At 44.4% G+C, this 15,643-nt stretch overlaps 1 protein-coding gene across 1 annotated transcript in view; it reads left to right on the top strand.

Annotated features, from left to right (window-relative positions):
* The window catches only part of shroom3 (shroom family member 3), a 44,477-nt gene that overhangs the window by 25,320 nt on the left and 3,514 nt on the right, over positions 1-15,643 (top strand). Inside the window, exons 6-24 of the mRNA XM_016664470.1 lie at positions 33-44; positions 1,251-1,469; positions 3,203-3,486; positions 4,230-4,461; positions 4,536-4,585; positions 5,552-5,945; positions 6,025-6,264; positions 7,060-7,369; positions 7,442-7,575; positions 8,682-8,819; positions 8,893-9,320; positions 9,676-9,888; positions 9,974-10,136; positions 10,217-10,514; positions 10,593-10,669; positions 11,017-11,105; positions 11,602-12,244; positions 12,320-12,497; positions 13,801-13,934. Of these exons, the coding sequence (XP_016519956.1) occupies positions 33-44; positions 1,251-1,469; positions 3,203-3,486; positions 4,230-4,461; positions 4,536-4,585; positions 5,552-5,945; positions 6,025-6,264; positions 7,060-7,369; positions 7,442-7,575; positions 8,682-8,819; positions 8,893-9,320; positions 9,676-9,888; positions 9,974-10,136; positions 10,217-10,514; positions 10,593-10,669; positions 11,017-11,105; positions 11,602-12,244; positions 12,320-12,497; positions 13,801-13,934 (4,236 nt within the window). The remainder of the gene's footprint in view (positions 1-32; positions 45-1,250; positions 1,470-3,202; positions 3,487-4,229; positions 4,462-4,535; positions 4,586-5,551; positions 5,946-6,024; positions 6,265-7,059; positions 7,370-7,441; positions 7,576-8,681; positions 8,820-8,892; positions 9,321-9,675; positions 9,889-9,973; positions 10,137-10,216; positions 10,515-10,592; positions 10,670-11,016; positions 11,106-11,601; positions 12,245-12,319; positions 12,498-13,800; positions 13,935-15,643) is intronic.

The following is a 15,643-nucleotide window of genomic DNA, read 5'->3' as shown; positions in this document are numbered from 1 at the left end:
AGGTCAGAAACGCCCCACCGTTTACCCCACAGTTACCCCAGCAGGTCACTTTCAGCAGTTTTTCTTCTACATTTATTAAATTATAAATTACTCTGATCAGTTTAATCTGTGACAATCTGACTTTTTAATCAAAGTATCACATCACTGTAAGCCAGGGTGTCCAAAGTGCGGCTCTGGGGCCGTTTTGGACCTAAACTTCTCCAGAAACTATGAAATTTAGAAAAATGGTTGTTTCACATTTTGAAATTTTTTGACTTTTTAAACTCAGAAAATTTCCAAATTTCTTCTGGAAAATTTCTGAGAACAGTTGGATGAATTAGCTGTTAAAGTTTAGAGAAGCTGCAGCTCATCGTGTTTCTTACAAACAGAAATAAAAAACCTCCTGATGGCGTCTGAGGCTCATTCCTGGTGGTTTCTAATCACGTTTCATCCCAATCCCTCGTCTTCCTCATCCCTCGTCTTCCTCATCCCTCGTCTTCCTCGTTGGGAAGAAAAGATGAATCCAGAAACATGGAGGGAACGTTGGGACTGGACTCTGTCCTGCTCCTGGAGCCGTAATCACATTGTGTCCGGCCGACGGAGCTGCTGGGTCAAACTGTGACGTCGACACATTTACATTCCTGCTGCTCTTTCAGACGAGCAGCAAACACAGACAAGTCCAGCTGATTATAGATTATTGATCCACACAAACTGAGAAAACAACACAGTCGATGTGAGGAGAGTTTCCACTGGAGAAACGAATCAGGTCAAAACAGGAAAATAACCTTAACTACAGGAAGAAGAAGAATAAATCATTATAATTATATAATCTGGTTTCATCCTTTATCAAACTACTGAGAATATTTTCTGCCACAAAAATCCAAACCTAAAATCAATCAGATAAAGTAACTCCTTTTTTTTTTATTTTGTCAAAGTTGATATTGATTATATGACAGTGTATAAGGGCCACTATAAATAAAATAAAATAAAAGGTGAAGTTAATTTCCAACAAAACTTCAGGTATTTAGTGATAAATCTCAGATTTTTCCTAGAAAATCCTTGAAGTTTTTGTAGAAAATTTCTGAGATTAATTTCAACATTTTTTGGCAGGAGTTTTTTGGCAGGAATTTACTCCTTTATTTCTCTACGTAGCAGATTTATGACGTTTGCTGTGTTAAAATAAAAGCATCCAGTTTTCAGTTTCTGTTATATTTACATGCTTATTTCCCTTTGGATCCATATTTTAGTTTTTGTCTCCCTCCGCCTCCCAGCGCCTCCACCACCGACCTGTCGGCCGGGTTTGACCCCAGCGCCGGCTACCTGAGGAAGAGTCCGGACCAGTACAGCTCCAGGGGCAGCATGGAGAGCCTGGACCCGGCCCAGTCCTCCCATCACCACCCAGTGACGCAGCAGCAGCTCCCACTGGGCCACCGCAGCCAGACTGGGCCCAACCCGGCCTACTCGTCCTGCCAGCAGCTTTCCTCTGCCAGGTCCAGAAAACAACCAGAACCAAAACCAGATCCAGATTCTGACAGGAAGGAAAAACTTCAAATATAAACGTCTAAACGTCAGCAGAGTAACTGGGTAGAAACCAGTTACATTTACTCAGTTCCAGTATGAATTAGACTATAATATGGTTTATAAGATAATTATAACATATCTGAGCTGATTGTGACATGAATGTTGCAGTAATTATATAAATATAACCAACTAGTTACATTTAATACAGTAACTTTTAAAAAATTTACTGGTTGGAGTATTTTTACTTTTACTTCAGTAAAATTTATTGTTATTTTACCCACTGAATGAAAAACAAACAAGTTTTAACCAAAGATCCACCAGGTACACACACACACACACACACACACACACACACACACACACACACACCCACACACACACACGTTTGTTTTGCTATCTTTGTGGGGACTTTCCATTGACTTCCATTCATTTCTACTAATTTCTACAGCCTAAACCTGACCTTTACCCTTTTCCTAACCCTAACCATCACATACCTAACCCTAACCAAAACTCAATTCATACCTTAGCCCTAAATCTGACCCCTGACCCAAAAACAGGGTTTCCCCTCGTGGGGACCAGGCTCCGGTCCCCACGAGGAGCGATTGGTCCCCACAACGTAGCATATGTCAGGAAAATCGTCCCCACAAGGTATTACAAACAAACGCACAGAGACACACACACACACAGACACGCACACACACACACACACACACACACCTGATGTTAAAGTTTCAGAAGTTTTCAGAATCTGAGTTTGAATGTTTTTCTTCTGCCTGATTTCATGTTTTGTTATTTTCGTCCTTAAAATGCCAAAATTTCCACCTAAATTAAATTTTTTCTCCTTCTGATGATAAATATTATATGATTGATCATTTGATCAGGTTCTCAGTACTTGAAGAAAAACTTTTTCACTCTTACATGATTAATTTCCTGGACGGACAAGTTTTACTTTTATTGAGTAAAAACATGTTGAAGTGTAGTTTTGGTTTTTCTGTCCACTTTTGTCCATCTGAGTTTATTTAGTTTGATTTGGTTGTTTTCAGAGGTGGGCAGAGTGGCCAAGTCAAAGTAAAAATCTATTCAGGTACTGAGTAACTGATCCAGTTAGATGGATTGCAGCTAATTACTTAACCTCTGGTTGTTCCCTGTTGCACTATTTGAGAAACTTTAACAATTTTTAGAAAAATATTATCATTATTTCCCAGATTTGATCAAATCAGCAGCTGCTGCAGAAACGTCTGATTCCAGTTTGGTTAAAGTTCATTTTACTCTAAAACTGAGAAAAGAAACATTTTCTGGTTGAAGTTTATGAAGCACCAAGACGATCATCAATCATTAACTGGAAATAAACAGATTTCCTCTGCAGCAGACAGAAACACCTGGTTTTATTGATACTGAGCATCAGTGAATCATTTATCAATAATCTCATTGTTTTCATCTGCTGCATATTTACAGTGATTAGTGATTGTTTATCTGTCAGGTGGAAACTTTAACTCCAGATTGGAAGCAGATCTTAAAACGATAAATTTGATCCAATCTGATGTTTTCAGTAACTGATCAGTGATCAATTCATTAATAGTGGTGGAGATATTAGATATTACAGTTTAATATACAGTTATGATCCAGTTCAGCTCAGTATGTGTCCAGTTTCTGTCTTCATTTCTGTGTTGAGCTTCTTACTGATCGTGTTTCTGCGCTGCAGGTCGAACAGCATCGACCTCCTACACAGCAAGCGGGACTCGGCCTACTCCTCCTTCTCCACCAGCTCCAGTATTCCCGAGTACCTGGCCTCCACGCCCTCCTTCGGCCCGGAGCGCTCCTGCTCCCTGGACGCCGTCCCGCAGAGAGGCGCCGGCAGCGCCGAGATGCTGCAGGCCGACATCCGATACGTCCGCGCCGTCTACGACGCCCATCAGGGCCTGACTCAGGAGCAGGAGCTGAACTCGTCCAGAACCGGGCCCAGGTCTGGGCCAAGAGACCTCCAGGGTATGATGCCTGACCCCAAAGAGGCTTTCTGAGCCCAAAGAGGCTGACTGACCCCAAAGAGGCTCTCTGACCCCAAAGAGGCTGACTGAGCCCAAAGAGGCTCTCTGACCCCAAAGAGGCTGACTGAGCCCAAAGAGGCTCTCTGACCCCAAAGAGGCTCTCTGACCCCAGAAAGCTCCTGAAATCAACCTTCTGCTTTTACTTGTGCTGGGAATCAGAAGTCACTGTTTGTGTTATTAATTAATTGGCATAATTTCCAATATCTATGGAATCACTGATCAACATCAAGAAAACTGTCAGGACATGAATTTATCAACTCAAGAAAATGGAAAATCATCTCGTTATTTAGAGGAATTTAACTTGGAAACATGCATTCCTCAGTACGTTCTGACACAAGTTAGATTTAAAGCTCATGTGTTTATATTGCTACTATGTAATTATGGATATTTAGCCCTTATATCCATGGTGATGCTGGTGTGAATTACACCAGAAGGGGGCAGCATTGCACTAAGTCAGCCTGCAGTCTGCCAGATATTATCCATAGAAGAAGAAGCGATTGAATCTTTCGTATCTGGAAGACAGAAAAGTCACGTTGGAATTTTAAATCCATTTATTTTCAGTCAGAAAGTTGTTTGAGCCTCATATAAACCTTCTGTGTTTACATGGCGTCTTGCTATGAATGCTGGGAGATGCAGTCCTAGAGTCTGCTGGTGACCTTTATCCCATGTCTGTTGATGCTGCAGGCTCAGTGGGCGGGGTCTGTTACCGCGGCGCTAACGGCAGCAGAGGCGGCGGCGTCCCGGCGTCGAACAGGCACAGCGTGGGGCCCATCTGGGGCCAGGCGGCCAGTCGCAGCTCCTACGAGAGCCTGAAGGGGGCGCCCGCTCCGCCAAGGCGCAGCGACAGCTACGCTGCCATCAGGAACCACGAGAGGCCAAACTCCTGGTCCAGTCTGGACCACGCCCGGTCGCTACGGTGAGTACGGTCCGGTGAGCATCGTGTTTTATTCTGAGGTCATAAAATCTGATTTTATCTGTTTTATCATGCAGGTCTCTGCAGAGCAGCTCCTGGCATCACTCCAGCGGTCCGGTGGCCTCAGGTAACCGACCAGATCGACACTCAGAGAGGTTCTGGTGGTCCAGGCTTTCTAAAGCGGAACGGGTCGGTGGTCAGATCGGGTTTAGACTGGTTTATTCTGAGAGGCACAAACTGGAGCATGGTGGCACAGGAAACTACCATTTCATCTAAATGCAGATACAACGAACAACAGACCAAAACCTGAATAACAAACTAAACATATGGATCTGTTTAACATGTAAAACTATGCAGTATATTACACAGACACACAATGGTTTCCCCTGGTGTATTATAAGCCTGGAGGGCTGCCAGGCTTTACTTGCCTTAATTGCTTTTTTATACACTAGTAAAAATGTACTACATGCGTCTTTTCTGCGCTCTGCTCCGCTGTGCACTTCATCGACGGAGTTCAGTTGTTTCTAAAAGTTGGTGTAAGGTTCCTTTATTTGAGACAGAAAGGAAACTGGATGATGAGAGAGAGAAAAGCGGCAAAGGTCATCAGGCCTGGAGCCTGTGACCCTGGTGTCAAGGACTAAGGACCAAGGTCACTCTATCCCTGTGCCACCACGGGGCGGCCAGTCGCATTTCTTACGAAAGCTCGTTATGTACAAGTTTACAGCTGAGCAGATAAACTAAACACCTCCAGGGTTCGAGGTCATTAATCACACGGTTGGCAGAATCACTTGTGTGGAGTTGGGTAGTAATTAAAGTTTCATAACTTTTTTTATGGAAAGAAACTAATTTGGAAATATTTTCTTTTGCCTGATTTTGCTTTTTTTTGTTACTTGTATGAATTATTGTCATTTTGGTCCTTAAAATACCAAAATTTCCACTTATCTTTATATTTTTATTGGTCTGATGATGTAATTTTTAAATATTAAGTGATTGATATTCGATCAGTTACTCAGTACTTGACTTTTTACCAAATACGTTTTTACTGGAGTAACTTGAGAGAAGTGACCGACCCTCGTGTCTCCGTCTGGTTCAGCGAAAGCGTCGTTTGGCGCTGAGGGTCAGCTCCACACCGTGATGGAGAAGAGTCCGGAGAGCAGTCCCACCACGAAGCCCAGGCAGGGCGCCGGCTTCTCCCAGCCCCCGTCCCCGACCGGGCCCAGCTCCCCGCCCAGCCGCCTCATTCTGCCTGCCGGCGTTTACCCGGTTCCCCAGCCAGAGCCTCAGTACGCGCAGACGCCCAGCGCCGGTCCCGGTCCGCCTGGAGTCTTCACGGCTCTGACCAAGGAGAGCAGCCGGCAGCCGGCGCTCCGGGACGATCGGACCGCAGAAAACGGCCACCAAGGCATCGGCTCCTCACCGTATTCCCGCTCCTCGTACTCCGGACCTGGATCCTCACAGCTCAGGTCCAGACTGCCTGAGGCGGACAGGTGACCTTTGACCTCATGTAGCGACTCGTTTCCTGGTTTTGGACGTTTCTGCTCGTATTAACGAACCTTGTGTTTGCAGTTGGCACCAGCAACCAGAGTCAAACTCTGAAACCCATAAACCGCACCTGAAAACCCCTGGAGCCGGATCCGAGGGTCCGACTGGACCCCACAGGCCTTACAGGAACCTCAGCCAGAACCTCGACGATCCACTTCAGAAAGGACAGCAAGAGCAGAACCACAGGATTACTCCGGTCCATTCGGTCCCAGACCTCAGAACGGCGTCCTCACAGGGGAGGAGCGAGTCCAGAGACAACACCCGGTACTGCTGCTCCTTTCTGTAAACCACAGGGGCCCAAAGTAAGGCCCGCGGGCCGCTGGTGGTCCTCGGACTGATTCTGTGTGGCCCTCAACTGCAATTCAAAAATTCTGCTAATTTGTCCCATAAATACAGAAAGAGAGTTTTAATTAGTAATCAGGGTAAAAATTGTTACCAACATGATTTTCTCACACAGGAAAATATAAAATATAACACAAAGTATTTTATATTTTAAAACAAAGTTTTAACAAAAGGTGAAACCAGGTTTATCCAGAGACTTTTCCTTTGCTGCACCCAAATCAGCTTTTATTCTTTTTAAACCTTGACTCGAAAGAATTTGGCGTTTGTAATCAAAGTCACCAAATGCTGATCTTAGTACTGAAAATAAATTTATTCAACCAAACCTAAAAGAAACTGAAAACTAGACGCTTTTCTTTTAATGCAGCAAATGTGTAAAATGTGCTTGAAAATAGTAGAACATTTCTACCAAATAACTCTAAATCTTAGAAATTTGCAAGAAAAAAAATCTAATTTTTAGATTAATATCAGAAATTTTCAACAAAGACAACTTGGAAATCTTTTACTTTAAAATGTCAAACATCTTCTTGAGAATTTCTGAAATTAATCAAAATTCTTGGCAGGAATGTGCTTCTTTAGTACCGACAACGGCCCTAAAACAGTCGTAAAAATCCCTTTTAAGTTCTGGATCTACAATAAAGATCAGGCGAGTTTTTCTTTGACCCACATGGTGACGGTTTGGACACCAGCCGTTGATTCTGATGTTGTTCGTCTCCTTAGACCCAGAGAGCCGCCCACCGTTCCGTCAGAACCAGCCGGGTCGTCCCGGGTCGCCCAGGGTCAGGTGCCGCCGCATCCATCCGCCCAGTGGAGCCACAGAGACCCGGACAGCGATCACCCTCTGACCCGCCTGGAGATCGCCCTCGCCGAGGTCCAGCGCTGCGCCGTCCCCGACGGCCCAGACGGCGGCCAGAGCCCGGCCCGCAGCCTGTCGGTTCTGGAGAAAGTCAGTCACTTTGAGCGGCGGAGAGACGGAGGGAAGCAGCGCAGCTTCAGCACCAACTCCTACTGCAAATCCTCCCATCTGGGGGTAAAACCCAAACACTCCCCACCTTCCTGCTCTGCAGACTCCGTTTCTGAAGCTTTTCATTTTCTGGTTCAGGTGACAGATAAAGGTCGCAGCTCCCCCTGTGGAGCGGAAGACCTCAGAAATATGCTGGAAAGGAGCACGAAAGGGACCAAAACCCACAGGACGATGAGCTACAGAGGAAGCGGCAATGAGTACATGAAACACAGGTACGGAAGCCTGGATGGACACAAAGGAGCCGGGCTGCTTTTAGCCAATCAGCAACAAGGAAAATAAATGGTCTTTTTGATTGGCTGCTTTCAAGTACCACTGGCTTTAGCTTCCCAGCTTCACTTTCCAATGTTTTACACATCAGTTATGAACATTTAGCAAATAAATGAATTCATGAATCCTGAAAGGTGGATGTTGAGGTTTTCTGAGAATGAAACACTCAGAACTTATTTTACAACAATTTCTACTCTGTCAAGTCTTCCAACCGTTTCTATGGGCGATGAGCAACATCTGCCCCCATCTCCATGCCATAGGGCAAGAAGCTGCTAGCTAATGATGACTAGCATTGATTTTAAAATGTTAAATCGTTTGATATATAAAAGAAAAAGGGACGCAGTGCTTTGCTACTAATTGTCAACACTAAGACAACTAGAAAAGGTCAGGAAAAAGTTTTCAATAAGAAAAGAGAGTGAAGTAGCTCAGCTATGCTAGCTTGACTATGACAACTCTAGCATGTAGATGTGCTGCGGGATTCGGTGAGTTTCTGTTCCGTTAAAAAATTTAAGTAAAGGCGACCAAAACACCTACTCTGACAAATCATCAGTACAGCAGGTAGATTAGCATTAGCCAATCTACCACCGCTGTGTTAGCTTAGCTAATAGCAGCAGTAGCTAATCTACCTCAGAGAAATAAACATCAAGCCTAAAAACTGTAAAATACTGTAACGGACTGAATGATCTGTTATTTGTGTGGAAAATGTTTGACTGTTTTTCGGTGTTGAATCCTGAAACATAAAGTGGCGTGGCTGTCAGTTGCTATGGCAACGGATCTGCATGTAGCTTAGCTGACACAGAGTGGAAAAAAGTGAATTTGTGTTATTCTTTGACGGGTTTTTCTGTGTTATTTTTCCCTCTGCTGATTTGTGGTGCAATAAATTATTAATCCCAACATCTGAAGGTTTCATTAACGGTTACGGACGGCGAGTAAAACAACTGTCTTTTTGCCCTGCGGTGTTGTGCGCATGCGTTAAATTCCTGGATGTAAATTTAACTACATCCAGCAGGTCAAGTCTCTAACTGATAAATAATTTGTGTTTGGTCTCCAGGCTTCCAGCCGATCCCGTCTCCGCGCTCCAGAGGAGCCGCAGCAGCTTCCAGCTGGACGGATCAAAGGACGGAGACGTCAACAGGAACTTTCCTTATCGACCTGAACCCCAGGAGGCAGCTGACCCCCTGCAGGACAGGTCAGAGCTCTCCCAGAGGTCATTCCTCCAACATGTCCGCTCCTGTCCTGATGTTTGGTGCGTCTCCAATCAGATCTTACAGGGACTCTGTGAAGGACGCCCAGCCCAACGTCCTTCGCTCCGCTTCATTCAGACAGAGAGACCTCAGCTCTCCGCCTCCTGTCGTCTCCGGTCCTCAGCCGTTCCCCAACCCTGCTAAGTACAACTCACTGGAGAAAAAAGGCCCCAAAACGAAGCCCAAACCGCAGGGCATCGTCATGCCGCCAGTCACTTCCCCCCACACCCCGAAGGAGAGGCACGCGGTCAGCCCTGATGACGGAGGCCAGAGCCCGCCGCCGCTGCCCAGCGTCCCTCCGGTCGGGCCGCCGGCTCTGACCAGGATCTGCGGCCGCAAGCGTCTGACGGCCGACCAGAAGAAACGTTCGTACTCCGAACCAGAGAACATGAACGAAGTGGGAGTTTCTGACCCAGAAACAGCTGCCCTCTTCCGACGAGGAGGAGGTAAAAGCATCTCAGTCAAACCCGTAACGCAGCGTTTCCTCATGGGAGCAATGCTACCTAAGAGGCTGAGCTTGCTAAAGCTAAAGTGCTAGTCATTAACATGAATCCAGCTAAGACTACACCAACATGGCATTTAGCCGAAGCTAAAGCGCTAAGTATTACCATGCTGATGCCCCATGTGTCTATGACACATCATAATATTTATTCAGTTGAAATTTTACTAAACAGGTAAAGATTAATTTAGGGGAATCATTTACAAACTTAGCAAAAACGCTGGAAGCAGATTAACATATTAGGGGAAGTACAGCTACATGTGGTTTTACTGTTCCTTGTCTAATCCCTGCTGTTCTTCCAGAAACTAGCGTAGCTGACCGTCGGAAGATGTTTGAGCTAGCAGCAAGCCACGTTGGCGCCGGCGTGTCGAGGTCTGACCTGCGGCAGCTCCGCCAAGACGCTCTGGTTGAGTACATGGAGAGGAAGCGAGGGGTTAGGAGGGACGAGGCAGGGCAAAGGACTGGATCAAGACCTCGCAGCGCTTATTTCCACCCTGAACAGGGCTACCACACAGGTCAGTGCAGCTCAGGGTCGTCCAGTCTGGGTCTGAATGACATGACAGAGACCTGATGGCATTTTTGGCTTCTCCTGTTGGACAGACACCTACAGCCTCTCGTCCGCCTCCAGCATGCTTTCCCTTCAGGACCCTGGTCCGGATCAGGGCGTCCCTGCTCTTGGTTCTGACCGTTGGAGCCTCCAGTCCAACCTTTTCTACCCCGGCAGGGTGACCACACCCAGACCTCCAGCTCAGCCAATCCCTGGGTAACCAATCTCTGAAGCAGTCCATCATCATTCAACATCAGTGGATCTTTAACCTCATTTCATGGTTTGTCTTCTTCTAGCTCCAGTCTTGATCTCCATATCCAAATCAACCAAGATCTGAACCCTGAAGCCCAAATCAACAGACACAGTCAGTCCGGAACCAGAGACTCGAACAGAAGCCAAGACCGGCAGATCGCTGAGCCTCAGTACAAACCCGGACTCTGTACGAAGGTCAACGAGGCGTTGCAGAGGGTCGGGTCGGTCCACAGGTCCGGGAGGTCGGCCTCTGCTGAGGATCTGCTGGAGCGTTTGGAAAACAAATACTCACCTCAACACATTCGCTCCCGCTCGTCCCCGACCGCAGACAAACTCAGCCAGGTAATCCTGAACTTCGAAAGCGATTGGACCAAGGCTGTTCCTGCAGTCAGTAAACTGACAGACCTTTGTGTGTTTCAGAACTTAATTTCAGGAGACATCAAGAGTTTTGACGTCTCCTTCTCTGAATCTGGACGATGTGCTCTGGCTGCAGATCGGTACGGCTAACTCAAACCGCAGTTCAAAATGTCTTCTTAGGGCTCCCACATACTCAGGCGTACAATACGTATTCTGTTAGCCACTGGTACTCTACACGCAGTGTCAGCAGACAGTTGAGATTTCATAGTCAAGCATGCCGACTGTCTTCATTTTCACTATCTGAGTGGATGCTAGTGAGTTTGACGAGCTAGTTGGGCTGGTAGGTTTACATAGATGACAAAAAAATGTTTGAAAATGTAACTAGATACGTACTAGTCAGATTCCTGTTGGAATGATTTTATATTTATAGACTTAATTTTACATTAAGTTTTTATTTTTTACTTATTTGTCTCTTTGTGTCTCTCAGACCTGCAGACATTCATGGATCAACAGAGTTCAGTTCTCAGTCAAACCGGTTCAATGAGAACTCTGACCGACCGACGGCATCTCCACAAGGTGAGACATCCAACAACCATCCAACCGACCGACCGACCGACCATCCAACAACCATCCAACCAACCAACCATCCAACCGACCAACCAACCAACCAACCAACCATCCAACAACCATCCAACCAACCAACCATCCAACCGACCAACCAACCAACCAACCAACCATCCAACAACCATCCAACCAACCAACCATCCAACCATCCAACCAGCCAACCAACCGACCATCCAACTGACCGAACGACTGACCGATCATCCAACCAATCATCCAGCCAAACAACCAACCATCCATCCATCCATCCATCCATCCATCCATCCATCCATCCATCCATATTGGAGTTTAGATCCGACTGGATTCATTTTCTCATCTTTATTTATAAAAATCCTTGTAGAAATCTTCAGTCCCAACATTATTTAGTGTTTTGCTGAATCTTCTTTGTTCTCATTTGTGCGTTTTTCTTTTTTTCTCTAAATTATCTTTCTTTTCCTTCCTCTGGTCCTAGACGTCTCTCACACCCCCGTCAGTCGTCGGGAGCGCCAGAGGAACGGCGAACGTCTCCGGGCCTACAGCACCTCCACCTTGGCGGCCTCCGTCGGCCTTCCCTCGCCCTTCTCCTCTCCCGGGAACCAGCAGGACGGCGGCGCCGCGGAGTGGACATCCAGCGAGAGGCTGAGCCAGGCCAACCTGGACGCCATCACCTTCCCGGGAATCCCACAGACCGGCGGCAGACAGACGAGACGCAGCCTGAGCGACGGAACCGCAGAGGACGAACACCGAGGCAGAACCTTAAGCTTGGAGCTGACTGGAGAGATTTCTGAAAATACCAAACCAGTTTCACCAGTCACATCAGCACCGCCGCCATGCAGGAAGACCAGTGGGAGCTCCACTTCCTCCCATCAGTCCGTCCATCCACACCTGTCCTCTCTGAGGATCTCTGAATCCAGCCTCTTCGAGCAGCAGCCGCTGCAGACGTCAACAGGAAACCTTCAGGAGTTTGACGACGTCTTCCTCACCAACCCTCCTCCTCCTCCTCCTCCTCCTCTCACTCCACCGATTAAAGAGACGAGCATCATGGAGGACTTCCCTCCTCTTCCTCCTCCACCACCTCCAGCTGAGATGGAAGCAGATCTTCAGTCGTTACAAAGGTTCGTTTCCAACCTTTCTGAATCCAGGTTCATCATTAAAACATCACAGTTCCTGATTGTTTCTGTGTTTTTTAGCTCTAATCCAGAAACTTTAAGCAACTCGGTTCCCATCCGGACGTCTTCGGCTCAGTCCGCTCCTCCACTAAAGCCGTCCAACTCAACCGAGGACGTCTTCGTCTTCCAGTACCAGCCGCTTCCCAGGAGGGAGAAGTCACCCGAGGAGCTGAGGGTGGAGGCGCTGACTCAGCAACTGGTTCGTAGTTCGACTCCAGGCCAGACAAACTAGATCAGAAAAGATAAAAACAACGACGATAGGTCTTCTCTGCACAAACGATGAGTTTCCATGTTGAGGTCGAGACTTTAAGACCCAAAACCAGTTTGGACGTTTGATTGGGAACCGATTCCAACTGGAACCTCTAACTGTCGCTGTTGGTTTGTGGTGATGAAGAATTTGAAATAGTTTTTTCTTCTTCTTTCTTCCACCCCCAGCATTGACAGCTTGACAGTTTCTTGGATTTAAAAGTCTTACCTCGACTCCTCTGAACATTTTTCCTGTCATTGTGACCAAACAGTTTGACCTTTGACCTAAAACTCGTCCATGTTTGGCTCCAGACCTTCATTGTTGGTCTTCACTCTGGATGGATTGTGGTTTTCCAGCTCAGGCTTCAGCCCTGCAGGTTTCTGGGTTGTTCCTGATCGTCTTACTCTTTAAGAGCCACAGTTTGACTCAGATGGTTTAAATGTGGTCATAAATGATCCAACAGAATTTTAACTCTGTGTTGGTATCTATAAGCACCGAACATTACGGCTCTGGATGGACAGAGCTAGCTTAGTAGCAGCTAGCATGCGTCATCTACCAGGATCCATCACACCAACCAACATAGCTTAGCATTATTTAAATTATAAAAACCAAACAGCCTGCAGTACTTTTATAGTTCTGTTTTCATAAATGAAGGTTTCACAAATAAAGTCTGATGTTACAACAAATCATGGATCCTTATGAACTTCAGAAATGGGGTCAAAGTTGAGTCAATGCCAAACAAATCCTGCCTGTTGATGTGAATAAAACTGTTGATTTCAGAAAAACTTAAACCACATTGTGTTTTTCTGCTATGACCCAAAATAACCATAAGATTCAAAATGTTTTTAGCCACATTAATAATAAAACAAAACGTCACTCTGGGGCCTATAAAAACTATTCACCCGCTTGGATGTTTTACCCTTTTATTACTTTTACAAATCAGTCATGATCAACAAAATGTGATATTAAAGTTTTACAGAAAAACTCTTTAATGCCAAAATGAAAACTGATTTCTACAAAATAATGATTATTTTAAAAAATATGTAAGAAGAAATAAGTGATTGCATAAATATTCCCCCCCTTTAAAGTGAACTAATTCAACAAAGGTCCAGCTAATTGGCGCTAGTCGTCTCAGAATGAGTGGAAGAGTGATTACAGTTTAAAGTATAAGCCAGGGGATGGATACCAAAAAAATCTCTTAGGCCCTGAATATGTGACAGTCACTGAATGTAAATCATCTACTTCTGGTGTTCAGGTGCTGCAGGATCCCTCTCTGGCGCCCCTGCTGGACACCTGGGGAGGCGAATGCACCATGAAGCTGATGGAGGAAATCTTTTCCAACGGCAGCCTGACTGGGGAAGCACCGGGGAGTTCACTTCCGGGTCAAAGGTAACCTTCACACGCTTGCGTTCTGAATATTACCTGAACTACTCCTTCAATCCTCCTTAATGAATCATTAACTGAGTAATAAAAAATAAATTTATATTATATAACTCTGATAAAGTGGTAAAGATGTAAACGTTTTAAACAGAGGGTTTAAATTTGACTTTCAAAATAAAGCTAATGTGTATATGTCAAGAGCTTAAACATTTAATTTCAAAATAAAGCTAATATTACACTCAAAACTAATATTTGATGAGTAAAAATAATGTCAAAATAAAGTGTATTTTTAACAGGTTAAACATTTGCAACAGAGGTTTTAATTTGGACTTTCAAAATAAAGCTAATATTATTCTTTAAACTCAAACTTAAAACTGTTGATAATCTTCAAAATAAAAGATGAAACAGTAAAATAACTTTTTAACCTGGACTTTCAAAATAAAACTAATGGATGTACTTTAAGCTGAGAATTAAAATATGTTTTAAAAAAATGCAATTTTTACTATAAAATAAAGGTAAAATGATCTTAAACAAGTTAAAGAAATGGTTTTAATTTGGACTTTCAAAACAAAACTACCAGTTACTGAGAGTTTAGTTCTGTTAGGTTATTTTGTTACTAAAGTTGGATCTAAATTTAGTTTTGGAAAAGGAAACATTTATCTCTCAAACTGCTGACAGGTTCTGGTCTTATCAGCTGGTGAAGAAGCAGAAGGAGAACAATATGGACGCCTGAAGGGTCTGAGACGTGAAGTTTGTTTTGAATGAACTTGGTGTTCAGAGAAGGAATGTCCTCTCATCGGAAACAATAACAATCAGGACGCAGAGGCTCACATTTTCATTTACTGCTCCCAAATCAGAGGTTAAAGGAGATAAAACCTGGTTCTCAGAGTTTCAGCAGCGGTTCTGTCGGTGCAGCTTGAGGGGCTTCAGTGACGACGCTCCGCGGGCGACGAGGTGACCTGGAGGTCACCGCCTGTTTGTCTGGGTGGCATCAGCAGGAAAGACCAGAAAAACCTGATCATCGTTTCCCAGCAGCTGAATATCCACCTTAAAACCAAACTCTGGGTTTCCTTAAACACGTTCATGCTCAGTGATGCAGTTTGACCTGGACATGACCTCAGATCAGCGCTAAAAACTCAGTTTGTTGATTTTAACAGCGAGTTCAAACGGAGGACTGGTCAACACTGACACCTAGCGGCCACACGGGAGAACTGCACATGTTTTATCCATATTATTATTATATTCCAAACAAATAAATGCCTCCATAATTATATAATCAAAAAATAAATAAAATGCACATCTATAACATAGAGTACAGTAGTGAGAAAAAAATTTATGATTTATTTTTTTATGTTTGTAAATGTTTCAAACTAATTTAAATATAAGACAAAGAAACACAAAGAAACAGAAAATGAAATGTTTAAATTAATGTGTTTATTATGACAGGAAACAAATCCTAATATTATGTTTTCCACATAATAAGTTAAAGTTTTATTCTTAATTGTGACTTGTAATTTTTAAAATTTGTATTTTAAAAAAAATAGTAAAACATTTTTGGGGCTTTTTATTAATTGTTTGTATTAAAACATTTTTTAAATAATACATTATTTATGAGAGATTTTTAATTAATTTTTTTTTAATTTCAAGTTATATAAAAATTCCCTTCTCACCCTCCGTGGGTGGTCTCTCTCTCTCTCTCTCTTTCATCCTCTGAGCTC

The sequence above is a fragment of the Poecilia formosa genome, unplaced genomic scaffold, assembly GCF_000485575.1.
Source record: "Poecilia formosa unplaced genomic scaffold, Poecilia_formosa-5.1.2 Scaffold489, whole genome shotgun sequence".
Taxonomy (NCBI): Eukaryota; Metazoa; Chordata; class Actinopteri; order Cyprinodontiformes; family Poeciliidae; genus Poecilia; species Poecilia formosa.
Note: the sequence above shows the minus strand (reverse complement) of the source record. Positions and strands in the feature narration are given on the sequence as shown.